This window comes from Atractosteus spatula, chromosome 21 (assembly GCF_055471065.1).
Source record: "Atractosteus spatula isolate fAtrSpa1 chromosome 21, fAtrSpa1.hap1, whole genome shotgun sequence".
Taxonomy (NCBI): Eukaryota; Metazoa; Chordata; class Actinopteri; order Semionotiformes; family Lepisosteidae; genus Atractosteus; species Atractosteus spatula.
Window position 1 is genome coordinate 7,401,809 of NC_142726.1, and position 14,826 is coordinate 7,416,634.

The following is a 14,826-nucleotide window of genomic DNA, read 5'->3' on the forward strand; positions in this document are numbered from 1 at the left end:
TGTCTCCTCATACAACTATCACGCATATAGGAAATTACATTTTGGCGCCATGTTTCTAATACAAGGATGGGTCTTGAGGCTTACTGTTGTAAATATTTTTTCCATCTGATTATCATTTTCATTTCTAGAGAGGACTTTCTGAGACTGTGTTTGTATATCATGTCTCAGAAAAAAATCTACTTTTATATATTTTTATTTCCACTTATTATCTTTCTATACTTTCTTTTTACCTACTGTATGTTAACACCCAGATAACTTAACAGACTGGAATTTATGCAGACACCTTTCCAATAAAAAATAGAAAACATATTAAGTTACACAAAAACTCTTGAGTTTGACAGAAGAGGCCCATTTACGTTTTATCATTAGTTTGGCACTATTTTTTCACTCAGACTTCAGATTTTTCACAGTGTTGTTGAATTTATGGGCAGGGTTTCCTTCTCTGTTTCTGCACAAATTCATAGAAACTTAGTAATGTGTACTGTAGGTGGTCAGTTTTGGTCCTGAAAAACTGTAATCCAACTTAAGTTGGTAAAAAGAAGTACATGTGTTTTAACTCTTTGTATATAATTCTAATTAAGGACTATCTCTAAAACCTGCTTAAGATATAACTATAAAGAAGCTAGAGTAGGTAGCTGCATAAGTATTCATAGGCTGCAATGGAACAGGTAAGTTAATTCCAGGCTGAAAAGAAAAGAGACACAACGTTTCAGCTGTGGAGCCTTCTTCAGGTGTGTACATAACACTATGTAGGACTCAGACGGATCACTTCTATAATACGATACACATGGACTCTTTTAATAATGCAGGAACAAAAACAAAGAATGTGACTCACCACATATCGGACTTGGCGTCATAGCCAGAGGAGGTGAAGATCTCTGGACTCATATAATGGGGCGTGCCAGTGAAGGTGGTGGCGCAGTCCAGTGAACCAGCCAGAATACGGGACACACCGAAATCACCTGGGGGAGGCGGAACGGATTCTGTCATTTCAGCATCAGAATATACTTACACGCAAACTGCAGAATCTACATTAGCTACTAGGTGATAACAACAACTTCAGTAATTCATTCATAATAACAGAAACCCCATAATTTAAAGATCTTTATCACATTTCCAGCTCTGTAACAAATTATTGCAAGTCAGCATGGCTTCAGTTAAAAACTCACTGTTAATTGCAGATCACACGAGTGTGGTAGACACGACAGTTTAACACACATACAGTATGAATTCCAAGGCTGTTCAGAAGCATTAATGGTGTGACTCTCAATCAGGCCTCAGGTCTGACAATGACCACTGCAGACCCGCCTTGCTTGTGGAGCAGGAAACAGTACAGAATTCAGTTCTTTAACTGACCCCTATTCTCAGATTTGTCTAGAGTACATACAAATGCTTTGAATGCAAAACAAAATGCCAAATATTTAGTAAAAGTTACAAACAAGAGGAGTCAATTCAGTCTGTTGCTTGTTTGGCTGCTGACTAGTTTCTACAATTTTAATTGACTAGAGCATCTCATCCAGCTGTTTCTTAAACTTAAAAACATTAATTTCAGTGGGTCACACATAGAGTACTTCCTTTTAGCTGCAACATTGCTTCAACACTTTTCTTTAAACTGTTCTTAATACAGTACTAGGTAGTCTTACTAAAGTGTCAGGACACATAAAGCTGTCAGAGGGAAAAATATGCTGTATATATTCAGTAGCATTTGCAAGGATACAAAAAAATCTATTCTTACTAGTAATGCTTATGATCGCACTTGACAGCTAAACTTTTATGTAAAAGTTACGAAAGACACCTGTGCATGCATTCATATTCTCCCATGTATTTCAACACTTACCAATCTTGATCATAAAATTCTTTAAAAAGATATTTTTAGTTTTCAGATCTCTGTGGAGGATGAGCCTGAAACATAAAGGTTTGAAATAAAAATGTGGAATATTAATAATGAAAATGCATTTATCAGGAGCCAGTTATAATGGATTCATACCGTATTATGCAGTATCTGATTCACTGGTGGGGCCATGGTTCTGAAGACAGAGCTTGGGTGCCTGCCTGAATGCTCCGGGCCCCTAACCTCTGCGATCATTCCATGCCCACTACCCAGACAAGCCCCAGTGCCCGGAGCTCGCCCTCTGAGGAGGGGGGTACTGTATTGCTCATACCCGGGTCAATCCAGCTGCAGCCAGTGGTCAATCAGCAGATCAATCATCCAATCTGCCTGTCTGCATTTCCGCATGGTATGGCAGATTGTCAATTCCACCGAGTCATAACTAAACAGCACTCACCTCATTAACACCAGGGTGTATGTTCACTCTCATTGCAGCGCTTATTTTGAAATGACATTATTCTTCTTATGAGTCTTGGCTTAGTTGTGCTGCTACAGGCTTCCGCTGCTTCATCTGCCTCACCTGCATCACCTGCGCTGCCCACCTGCTCTATTCAGCACACGCCACTACAGCCTGACGGTCTGCGTTCTTTAGCTTATCTCTATTCTTCTCTTCCTTGAAGATCCCTCATTCAACCGGGATCGCTGCCCCCCCTCCCCCCTCCCCCCCACATGTGTACAATGGTCCATTACACTGATAATCCAAAATTCAGATGCAGAAAAATTCCTCCGGATTACAAATTAAGATCCTGAGATGAAAAAGATAAAACCTGCTATATGGTATGTAGTTACTGGGCTGAGCTGCTGACCAGTGAAACAGAAGGATTGCTATTACCTTTCATGTAGGTACTGTACTCCCATCAGTGTCTGTATCAACCACTCCAGCACCTGCCCCTCTGGAAAAAGTCTCCCTGTCTCCCAGCGGCTCTTAATTCTGCTGTCCAGATCTCCACACTGATAAAAGGCAAAAACGACATGATGGGAAGTTCTATTAAGTTTAAAAGACTTTTTGAGACATACAACCTAATAGTGATAAAAATGTGTTCGGGCTGAACTTAAGATCAGGCTTTTATGAGTCAATGCACTGTTATCTGTTTGGTAGGTGTTTCATAAAATGAGCTGAATTTTTCACTGAACACAAGCTTTCACATTTTCACATTTGCTAAAGAAATGACTGATGATCCTTGAATAAACATTTGGTTGTGCAGAAGCTAGGTTTTTGCTTCCTGATACTGAACATATCCTATTTCCTTTCTCTGCTTCTCACACATCTGGATGCTGAATATGGTCACAAGACCTCATGGATTACAGGATTTCTGAGATGTTGAAAAAACCTGCACATACTGTATATGTCTTTGAGAAATGTGTCATCAGTGGAGTGTTAAGGAGTAGGGGGGCTTAAGCAAAGCATTCAAAATTACAACATGGGACATAGTAAAAAAAATGTATATGATTATCCCTGGAACATTAAAAAGAGACTCTAGTGTGAAATCAACCTTTACTTGTTTCCCCAGTATAGGGATATTGATTGCCTAATTCATTTAAGGCACTACCAGGAAGAAAATGGTTCATATTAGTTCCACCGACTGCTTGTTTTAAAGGATTAGGATACGTTTTTATCAGTGCCCTTTATCACAGTCAGGCTCTGATCCTCCGGTGCAGGAGAGATTTTTTTCAGCAGACCTTTATTCCTGGCTCGGGGTTAGGGGTGGGAAGCTGGTGGTTGGGTTTTGATAACCCGACAATGTCATGAGCACAGCCATAATGAAGATGTACAGTGATAATGGAGAGAATCTGACGAGAAAAGACCAAAGGTTAGCTGTGCTCCACAAATGTATCCTCGTTTTAAGTATATGTAGCATGTTGGTGAAGCACAGTGAGGGTGTGTGTGTGTGTCCTTGCACATGCTCATCGCTCCACGTACTGTATTTATAGCTCTTGACTGCCTGCAGCATCAGCTTAGCATTACGATCAGAGTCACTACGGTTTATTCGTGATTGCCGCTGTGCAAAGGCCATCACCTCTTCCCATTTCCACAGCCCACCAAAGAGCATTTGCTAGAGGCTTCAGCTGGGTTTTATTTTCTTTCACCATATTATCAAGTAAGCAGAGGTTAATGCATTATTCATGTTTAATAGCATGAGGAGGTAAAAATAACCTACTAGTGTGTCTTGTTTTTAGTATTTATCTCTTAAAAATGTGTATAGTCTATATAATTCTTTTAATGAATGGTTATGAAGTAGCAGTAATATCACTGTACAAGTCTCACAGGCATAGTAAAACACCTCTTATTAGGCAGGATCATGCACACAGGGTGAGTTGAAAAACCAGCACAGAAAACAACAAGCATTTACACAGGGGCATCCTCCTCCATACAGAGACTGTTTAGACAGTGAGCTTGACCCCACCATGTGTCTTTCCACACATGAATAAAGACAGAAATAAATCACCCTGAAAGTGTTGGATTGTAGCGTGCTGACTACCTTATAGCACAGGCTTTGAATTCTCAAGTTTGTGAGCTCCAAAAAAAAGAATAAAAAAGGTCCTCAAGGTTATGGCTTTAATAACAATAAGAATAAGAAGGCAAATATACAAAATCACACTTAATATTTAAAAAAAATGAAATAATATGTCTTGTACGCTAGCATCAGTGCTCACATTTCTCTCAAAATGTGGCTGTTTTTTATTGTCTTATGAGCTGTCATGAGTCTGCAAGTCTTCATGTGTGGGTAAGTGCATGCATAGACTGTATGTGATGCACTGTTTCTGACAAGATCAAGCGTCTCAGAAAGATTGAGGCAGTAACATTTTCCTCAGCCTGTTCAAAAAGAATGATGAGAATCAATTCAGAAGAGATCATGTCTAGCACTGTGGGAGACACAGAAAAACTCAATATTGCAGACGTTGAAAGAGCTTATAGATATTTTGGCTTAAACTCCATTGGCTTGAGGGATGACCACCTGTACAGATGAAGAAGTTTTAGACAATAATGCAAGTGGTTTCTACATTGATGGTAGCACTGTGAATGGTAGAAATTTTGGTCTACAGGCGTGCATTTATATCCTAGAACCAGTGACTGGCAGGAGTTTGGATTGGTTCCAAACTTTCATTACAAACTCCGTCATAAAAATGTTTAGCCTAAAAGTGACGTGCCAATGGGTTGTTGCGTATTGATTCTGGTAGAAAGAGCAGTCATTCTTTCAGATGATGAAAAACAGGGCAGATTTTCTGTGCATCCGCTTGGGTTTTATTAGTGAATTTTCACCACTGGGTGAAGCAAAGGATTTCAAAATAGTATAAGAAACATGAATGTGTTGTAATCCTTTCACAGGGATGACTAGGGGAATTCGTATACAAACTCAGCTGGACACTTTACTGTGTACCCAAACCAACCAATAGCTCAAATGCATCATGAGTTTTTACACCTTCCCAACATATTTAGTATATTAGCCAGGCCTGATCAGTAGAGGCCAACAGACACGGTAACTACTGCATTTCATTCTAACAAATGTGACTATTCTAAAGTACATACTGTAAAGTTGTGAAAATAATCATTTTAATCTGTTGCTAAATAAAAGTTACCTCTAACCTTTGTAGAACTAGAGCCCCTAGAGGAGTCAGTCAATCATCCTTCAGACTAAATCCAGGAAATGTCAGGCCAGTCTAAAGAATATGTCAGACCTTTTAAATTAGGCTTTTGAGGCTATACAGGGGTCATTGATGTATGAATGAGGCAGCTAGTGATGGCCTCCCCATAGACACCCCTCTCCCACAATTAGTTAAGCAATGAACAAATCTATAGTGCGTGAGACATCAGATAGCCAGTCTATCCATTTCACAGCTCTCCAGCAATAACAGAATATAACCTCTGAAGCCTGTGGAAACTAAAATCTCTTTCAGGGCAAGCATTAGTATAGGTTTGCCATTTGGGCCAACACTATGGTCATGGTTAAGCTTCCAGAGTGTAGGTGTTCCATACCTGGAGCATTTCTGTGCAAGATAAACCTGAGACTGTGTCTTTGCATGAGTGGGCACATCTGAAACACCTTTGCTTGCAGGAGTGGTTGTAGGAGGGAAACAGGCTCACTGTACCTCGCAGTACTCTGTGATGATGCAGAAGGACTGGAGCTCCACAAAGCTGCAGTAGAAATGGACTATGGCTGGGTGGTCCAGACAAGACAGCAGCTGGGCTTCTTTAGCAGACCATACCGTGTCATCTCCCTTCAAGTTCCCCACTGAGATCTGCTTCAAGACTTTCCTGGATGATGGCGTAGAAGGGAAAGAGAGCACAGGCTTATTGAAATTAGCTGTTTGCATTGGAGGACCCAGGCAAAGGATTCTCCTTCTCTAAAAGATTCTCCGATTCCCTTAATCGTAGTTACTGACTGAATTAGTCAATTGTAATGGATTTTTTTTTAAAAAGCATCAGCAAGAAGCAGAGAGAGGAGTACCAGGCAAAGGTTAGGACCTCAGAGGTTAAGGATGGGCAAAAAGAAAGGAAAAGTGCTTTCAGCTTTCAAGGTAGCCTTCCAAATGACAAATAATATAAGTAATAATAGACAAAACATTTTCTATTGTAAATGTATATAAAAGTAAAAAGACTCCTGTGATCGTTCAGTCTCCAGCTATTTGGTGGCTATAGAACCACACTGGTTTTCTGACATTTGATCTGCCTAAGAAAAAAATCCACAAGAAGTCTTATTGACTCAACAAGTAAAAATAACATTCAGCATTCACAAATCAGAACTGAAAAGCACTTGTTTATCCTATTTCTGCATTCAGATTACTTTAAACAGGTTATTAAACCAACAACCTCTCATTAACTGCATGGATTTTCCAATGGAAAGGCTCTCATTACATTACTGGCTTTCACACAGAGTGGTGCTTTGAAAATTAATGTTGTGTACCAGACTAAAAACCAACCTCGAGTGCTTTGGCAAATTAAGATCTTTTGCTCCTGTCAAACCACTTTCTGTGGGGACACAATAATCGCATTAGCAGCTCTTAATGCCCAAATTAAGTAATCAATGCAAAAATTAAAATGCATTATAAAAAGCAACTTTGTAACCTCTTTACTTTTTTGATTAAAAGATAAAACAAATACACTTCAAAATAATACACAGGTATATTAATTATTACATTAGTTATTTTGTTATTATGTGACATTCACACTTGTATTTACTTTTAAATAATTTGACCAATACTGTAACTCCATTATGTAAATACTGATATACAAATATAAGATAAGTACAAGATACACACCTTACAATTATAGCATGGCAGGTTATGAAAAAGAACATTAAAAGTGTAATTAACTTAAAATGTAAGTACACCTCTAAATTTCAAGTATTACACACTGCTAAAGTAATAATTGCAATTTAAGTCAAGTGGTTTATGTGTAAATACATTATTTCAAAGTGTAAATTTTGGTCAAAATCTGAACAGTTGAATTATGAATATGCAGCAAATTCAGAAACTAACAACATGTTGGGATACATCAGTAATCACTGCATTAAAACAATCAGGCCAGGAACAGAGCAAGTCAAAACTGACTGCAATATTCCTCACCTGAGTACTTAAAGTGATTGCAGGACCAGCAATAGTCAAGCTACTATAAGATTGACACATAGGCAGCATTTATAAAGAGGTCCAATTAACATCATAGGACTTGTAAGTGCTTGATTAAAGTCAGATTTTATGCAAGCATACATTTGGGTGTCATCAGCATAGCACTGAAAGCTGATGTCATACCCAAGAAGAATCTGACCCAATGGTAACACAGAGATACTGAAAAGAATAGGTGAGAGTCTTGGGGACACCAGATGTATCCAGGTTTGTAGAGGAGAACAGTGACCTTTCTGAACAAGGTTTCAATCACAACAAAGCATTTTCAGTAACAATAACCTTCTTTAATTTATTGAGCACTGTCAAAGGCAGTAATAAGGTACAAAAGGGACAAGAGTGGGTATAAATTCAGTGTGGAGTTTACAGAATAAATCTGAGTGAAATACCTTGTAGCACAGCAGTGTCTCTCGCTGGGAATTGAGCCAGTTCCCCCATCATCTGCAGTCCAGAGCCCTAACCATTACTCTGCACTGCTGCAAGAACCACCACTCTAAATAAAACCCAATATCACCCTTTCAAAATAATATCTCTGTGACTGGCCAGTTCCTTTCACTATCGCTCAATAACTTTTTTAATGCAGACAATTAAAATGAAGGACATTTACCAGAATAATTAAATGGTAGTTTCAAGTCCCCGAGTCGTCTTTTTTCCTTTTTGTTATTCGCAGCTTTCTGCACAATTTTATGTTCTAAAATCTCATTTGCATGACAAAGCAGATAGCATGCTCAATGTTTTTTTTCCATACTTCACATTCACTGCACAATATGCTGTTCTGGTGTTTAGAAAAAATCAACACTGTCTTTGAAAAGCTATTTTAGTTCAGGTCATTAGCAGAACAGAACAGGTTCACAGAATCTAATCGTACTTTGTCTCTTAATTACATGGCCAAGAACTGTGCTGTTGCAGGCTATTCAGTGCTGTTATTGTATTTTTAACAATATTAATGACAAATGTTTGCAGATCTACAGAACTCATATAAAATGTGCAGGATGAGCACACGAACAATTTCTCCCGAATGAGCTGCCCACTGAACGGGAATGCCGTCAAGATGTATCATGTTATCATCCTGTTTAATATCTTGTGGGGTGAAGTTTTGATAGACATAAGTTATATTAATTCCAACATGCTTCACTGATGCCAGAGACATGGCAAATGGAATTACAAACTACTTTTTAAGGAAACTAAATTTCTTAGCCCTCCCATGTTGTCAAGTCACTGCTAAATTCCCTCGTATCATATCTGAAAATAAATGTTTTGTGGTTTTCTTATCAAGGCTTTGAGAAAGAAACGATCCAAGGATTAATTGACATTTTTTGTTAGGCATATACTCTTTTGCATTTAGCCTGACAATAGTCTTGGAGAAAAACAACTTTCTTTTTGCAATTTACTTCAGAATGCAAGGGTTGTCTAGTAAAAAGACAGTTGGTGTGTGATGTTAATAAAACAAAATCCCTGAAATACTGTATTTTTGGGCTTGAGTGAAGGTCCTTCCAGGGCTAAAGGGTATGTCACACTGACAGTCTGGAGAAAAAGAACAGTTTTAGTCTTGAACAGAGAAAAGTGCGAGGCAACCTGATATTCAAAATCCTCAAGGATACCAACAGAGTGAAACACAAACCAAAGGACACAAGTGGCAACTATAAAGAAGTGCGTTTATAACTGAGAAGAGGGGATGCTTTTGCCAAGGTATTCAGGGAGTGAAATAGGGAACAAGCAACTCAGGAATGTTGTTAAAGCCAATACCATGGCTTCTTTCAAGAAAAGACTGGATGAGATCCTTTCACCAATTAGTAATTAAATACCAAACAGGATAGATGGATCAACTGGCCTTCTTTTGTATATAATCGTTCTTGTATGTGAAAATGCATGCAAATAAAATTCCTCATTAAATGTATTGTTCAAATGCACCTACACCCATAGTGCATGGGTACCAAAGATGTTAGGGTATTAACAGAAAATACATAGCTGGCAATTCTAAACAACAGTTCTGCATGGGTTCCAACTCTGTAGAAAAGTTTCATTGTTTCTGACAAAGTATTGTAGAGTGGAAGTGGTAATATGGGCAAGGCTCTTAAAACTTCAACTCTGCTCTAGCACACTAAATCTAACAAACAAACACAGCAATTTGTGTAATTGCACAAAAAGGTGGAACAATAAGGCACCTCTTCTCACCTCTCCTATGAAGAGGGTACTCCACTATAAATACACAGGTCACAATAATATAAGCACCTGTCATCTGTGTGTTGTCCGTTCTGACAGGTTCTTGTTATTAGGTGGAGTGTCTGTCAGTTTGAATAGCTGATTGTTATGACACAAACCGTCATGATAAAAAAAAAAGTGTCAATGAGTCACACAAGTTTCAGAAATTTCATCTGCCTACCATCAGTTCTTAACATCAGGCGTGAGTCACTATCCACTCATGAAAGAAAGAGGTAAACAAGAAACGCAGGAAATAAATGACCAGGAAATGAGAAACCTTTCTATGAACACCAATAGCTATTGAACTCTTACAATCAACAGGCCCAGTCAACCTTTATCATCGATAATAAAACACATATTTTCACTGCCATGATAAGCTTATCCCATGTATGACTATGTACAGCACAGACCCCTTTGCTAATCTACTAATTAAATCACCCCAGTTTGAACATTTATGACTGTTATTTATTAACCATGTGCGTGGACACTGGCCAGTGTTTTCCTATCTTGGCCACATCCTGCATCAGTGCACCTTATATTTGTCAAAGACAAAAACATGATTTCTGTTGATTTACTGCTTTTCCCCCAAACTCAGCTACACTTAGCACAATATAGTACCGCAAGTGCTGGTGTTGCTGACAGAGTATTAGGTAATGCAAAGACATTATATTCTATTCCATACTGTGCGAAGGGTGAAATGGTTTCATTCTACAACTTACGTTCACTAAAAAAGTAAACTGCTGATATTACGAAAATCAAAAATGAACAACCTAATGGTTATTGATTTTGTCTCTTCAAAATCAATGAGCAGGCCAAGATCCTAAAAACCACGGTCATACTTATGGATCAAAAGTGTGTGGGAGAGAATCCAAACAAAGGAATGGGATCCTGAAAGGTGACAATATTTTCAATAAGAATGTAACCACCTTGAAGCACAGGGTGTTTTAAAATGAATAACTAATGCAGGTTGTACAACAACATTACAAAAAGTTGTTAACATCGTCTCTCTTGCGTTCAGAACTGGCATGGGCAACTGCCAGGGTCAGGGTACTGCTGCTTACTTGCATTGTGCCAAGGATTGGAGTCTGACATTATTAGAAAGGGGAACAGTCTAATCTTCAGGTAATTTGTGTACCTTGGTGTCGAGATCAAGATGGGGTGTAAAAACAAAGTTTCTAGGATTAATGAGGTCACGTTGAACAAGAGATAAGCCAGGGCTTTTTTTTTTCTTGTGGCTCAAGAAATAAAAAATGTCTGTTTTGTGATAATTACAGAACACCAGCAAATATAATCTCATTCATTCTCATGTCAGGCACAAATGATGTATCCCTTTTTTAGTCCAAGAAATATTAATCTGAGGCAACTCAGATGTGCTCTTAATTTTTTCTCATTTTAAAGATAAATGTAATGTAAACCCTCATAAAATAAGATAAAAAATCAGACAAACTCAAGGTGATATTTCATCTTTAAAAAAACACATTAAAATGTACTGCATTTTTTATCTTATCCTCGTATGTGTTTAACTGCCCTTTAAGTTCTAGTTGATATCAACTTTAAGTTAGTCATTTTACATATAGATTAAAACATACAGCTTCACCGGAACTGTAAAATAAAGATGAAATCATCTTATATTTATATATCGTGAATCTTATTTTGTGCTGATAAAATACAGGCAGCTGATATTATTAGGTATGGAGGTGTTTCCCTCTGATAACAATAGCTTAGTAAATCTGTTAAAAAGATAACATATGCATTCATATATAGATTAGGGTGTGATTGTGCCCTGATATGTGTAACAAACAACATGATAAATCTCTCTTTCCCTGCAGAGAACAGCCCCTTCCATTAACACATTAGAAAGCTATTTGTCAGTTCTAAGGTAAAAATTAACACATTACTTTAAGTTTACCAAACCTAAATATTGGCAGAACTGTCTGTTTTCTTACTAGTAGTGTAGATATATATATACATACAAAGTAAATGATGAGTTCATAATGTAAATATAAACAAGAGAGTAATTTAATTCTGTCAGTAGGCCCTAATATAATAATTTTTAACTCCTTTGTTGTGCTGGCCATAGGTCATAATCATCTTGGTCATTACAGAATATATATTGCTTACTTTTACACTATATTACAGTCTTAGTTTTATTAGTGTTTAGATGGTATGTTTTGCTTCTTCAATAATTTTCCAATAATTCATGAAACTGGTTTTCACTGTTCATTAACCTTCTAATGCAGTGCAATGATAAATGAAAAAGATAATAATGGATATTAATAGAAAAAAGAAAAACAAGAAGAGATCATCTAAGAAACTCCAATAATGAATCCCTTCCCATGAAACACTGTTGATTCCGGCCTGATCTGTGTCCTTAAAATTGTTTTTTAATGTTTATAATCACTATTTCCTGAACTCAGAAATGGACAGCGCAGTGGTCAACACTGCATCAACAAGACTAAGCCTTCTGTGAAGCTCTATCTTAAAGTCATTTTCCCAGCAGGAAGGGGTATGTTTATAACGATTTGTTCAGACACCTCACAGCACGGCTCAGCCAGTCAAAATGAGGAATCACTGTAGCTCAATATGAGGTGCATGCTGGAATGTCGTGTTTGATGCATGCAGTTCTCACAATTCTAATGAGTAACCAGAACAGAACTTTAGGCCTGGAATTATAGAGACATTATTGGATAATCTGTCATGCATTAATGGGGATGTCCTTAACACTGAAAGTTGTCTTTGATTCCACCTTCAAAAATGTTATCACTGCTTAGGTGTATTTCACCATGTTTTTGTCATGATTAAAAAGAAATCAGCATTCAAGGCAGGCACTACTAGACAGTCTTGTATTCTGTACCAATCCCCACTTGTAGTGGATACTACTGCAGTTAAATGAGGTTCTAACATATCTGGCTGGAAAAATTTGAAAGACTTCCAGGTAGCAGCGGTTGAAATCAAGATCGTCGAATTCTGGCCCTCAACAGTCATGATCTATAAGGTCAATAAATTGTCATCATCTTAAGATATCTTATTTGACACAGTTTAGCTACCTTTCTCAGGCATTAAGTTGTCAATGATATAGTGAGCATCAAAAGAAATGAATCAATTAGAACTGCAACAAATTCACAGCTGTTATCAGGAAAACAGCAATCTTTTCATAGAAAGTGCACTGTTTTACGGGATTAAAAACGGCTGGCTGCAAGCACCCCAGACAATAAGAGACTGCACTGACTTACTCCAGTTTCCAACATTCCTATTTCACATTGGATGTTTTCTGCAAAGGCTAAATGATAAGGAATATTGTGTGAAAAAATTTGGGATTTCGATGTTTTTCTTTCCTGGTTTTTCACTGGTCTTAACATTCAACAGGTTAAGTCATCTCAAACACTGCACAATGCACAATTCACCTGTGAAAGTAGCTCTCCTGCAAATGAGGCGATTTAGACTTGCTTATGCAAAGGGTGTCACTCAGCTGTATCACGGTCAGTTATGAATAGCAGATTAAGCAAAATGGTGACAATTTTATCAATCAGTAAAATCAATATACTTTATGTTTCTAAAATCACAGATACATAACAGAGTAAAAGCTTTCTATAAGCTATATAAGGACAGAAAACCTCTGGCCCTCAGCCCAGAAAACTAAGTATTTGCTTTTTTTCCCCACAAGAAACTGATAGCTGCTTTACTACTCTGCTGCTTCAAATAAATCTCAGAATAGGAGAAAATGCCATTTTACTGTATATTGCTGGTGAATGAGAACACTGTAGCTAGCAATAAAAAAACTAAAGGAGCACTCACTGCCAGGCCTCTGCAACAAATTAGAAGGGTTCTTGTTTCTGTCCATTATCATACTGACTTTGTTATGTGCACTTGTTTAGCACTGAAGTTCAAAGGTAAATCTGGAATCATTAATCTGTTGTGCCAGTGAGTGATACAGTATGTGGCAATAATCTGTGAGCTGCAAGTTAAAGTTATTTTTTTTAATTCTTAGTCATCACCAGCCCAATTGAAATCATTTTAATTTACACTATTTAAACTAAAATACCTTCTAGCAACCCTCTGGGTATAGACAATATATTCATAATTCTCACAGTTGTTACCTGTCATTATGGTGCTTTCTGAGAGTGACACTTAGCCTTAGAAAAAATCCTTCAGCGTCCTCCAAATCTCAAATTACCTGATGACAAGCTTGGAGAACATGACAGAACAAATGCCAACAGTTCAGAAGGGGCTTGTGAATCACACAGTAGGAGAGATTTCACAATCACTAGACAAAGCCTACTGGAATCTCTGCCTAGCTACAGTGTGCTGTTTCTGTGCTTAATGATACAGTACCTATTAGTAACTAAGAGACAGACACTTAAAAATTTTTAGAGTATTTTTAGTCAGATCAAAAAACCCACAAGCTTGACAATGCTCATTATTTTTCAATAGTAAATTTTGATTTGGATTTTTCTTTCATGTAAAAGGCAGAATGCTTTGAAAGATATGTAAACATTTCCATACATTGTTTTTCATGTCTTACTAGCAGGAAGCACAGAAGAAAGGAAGAACAATAAACACTTATTAACAATAATTGTTATACTTGGTACAAAAACTTGCATACACACGGATATGCTCTATACACACCCTGATATCTACACATATTTTATCACATTTTCAATTAATAACATTAACATTTGTAAACATTAAACAAAGCAACTCTGTTTATGGCAAAGCAGTTAAGAGTACTAAAAAAAATTAATTCACTGACAAGTTACGGTCTTTGCTTCAGACACAGTTGAAGGCGACAGTTTTTAACTTGTTCTTGCTTTAGCAAGGCTGTTTTCATATCTCACTTGTGTTGATGATCGATAGTGGCAGGTTTTAAACATTTCGACCATTGCACCAATATAACTTTTAAGGGAAAAAGCACTCTGCAGCTGCATGCCAATGCATTGTGTGGTTCAAACAAAGCTGAAGAACAATTCTTACTTTTGCTCTTCAGTCTTGGATTTGGAATCCAGTACCAGGTAAACCGTGGCAAAGCTCCCACTTCCCAGCTTTTTCTGAAGAGTGTACCTCCCTGCCACAATCATCCCTAGACTGAAAGAGTCTGAGGGGTGCAGGTCTGCTTCCAT

General features: G+C 37.6%; 1 protein-coding gene across 1 annotated transcript in view; it reads right to left on the minus strand.

Annotated features, from left to right (window-relative positions):
- The window catches only part of LOC148817126 (serine/threonine-protein kinase Nek11-like), a 56,459-nt gene extending 41,633 nt beyond the window's left edge, over positions 1-14,826 (minus strand). The window contains exons 1-5 of the mRNA XM_088939091.1: positions 14,681-14,826; positions 5,978-6,143; positions 2,721-2,839; positions 1,838-1,902; positions 836-962 (exon numbers count right to left, since the gene is read on the minus strand). Of these exons, the coding sequence (XP_088795217.1) occupies positions 836-962; positions 1,838-1,902; positions 2,721-2,839; positions 5,978-6,143; positions 14,681-14,826 (623 nt within the window). The remainder of the gene's footprint in view (positions 1-835; positions 963-1,837; positions 1,903-2,720; positions 2,840-5,977; positions 6,144-14,680) is intronic.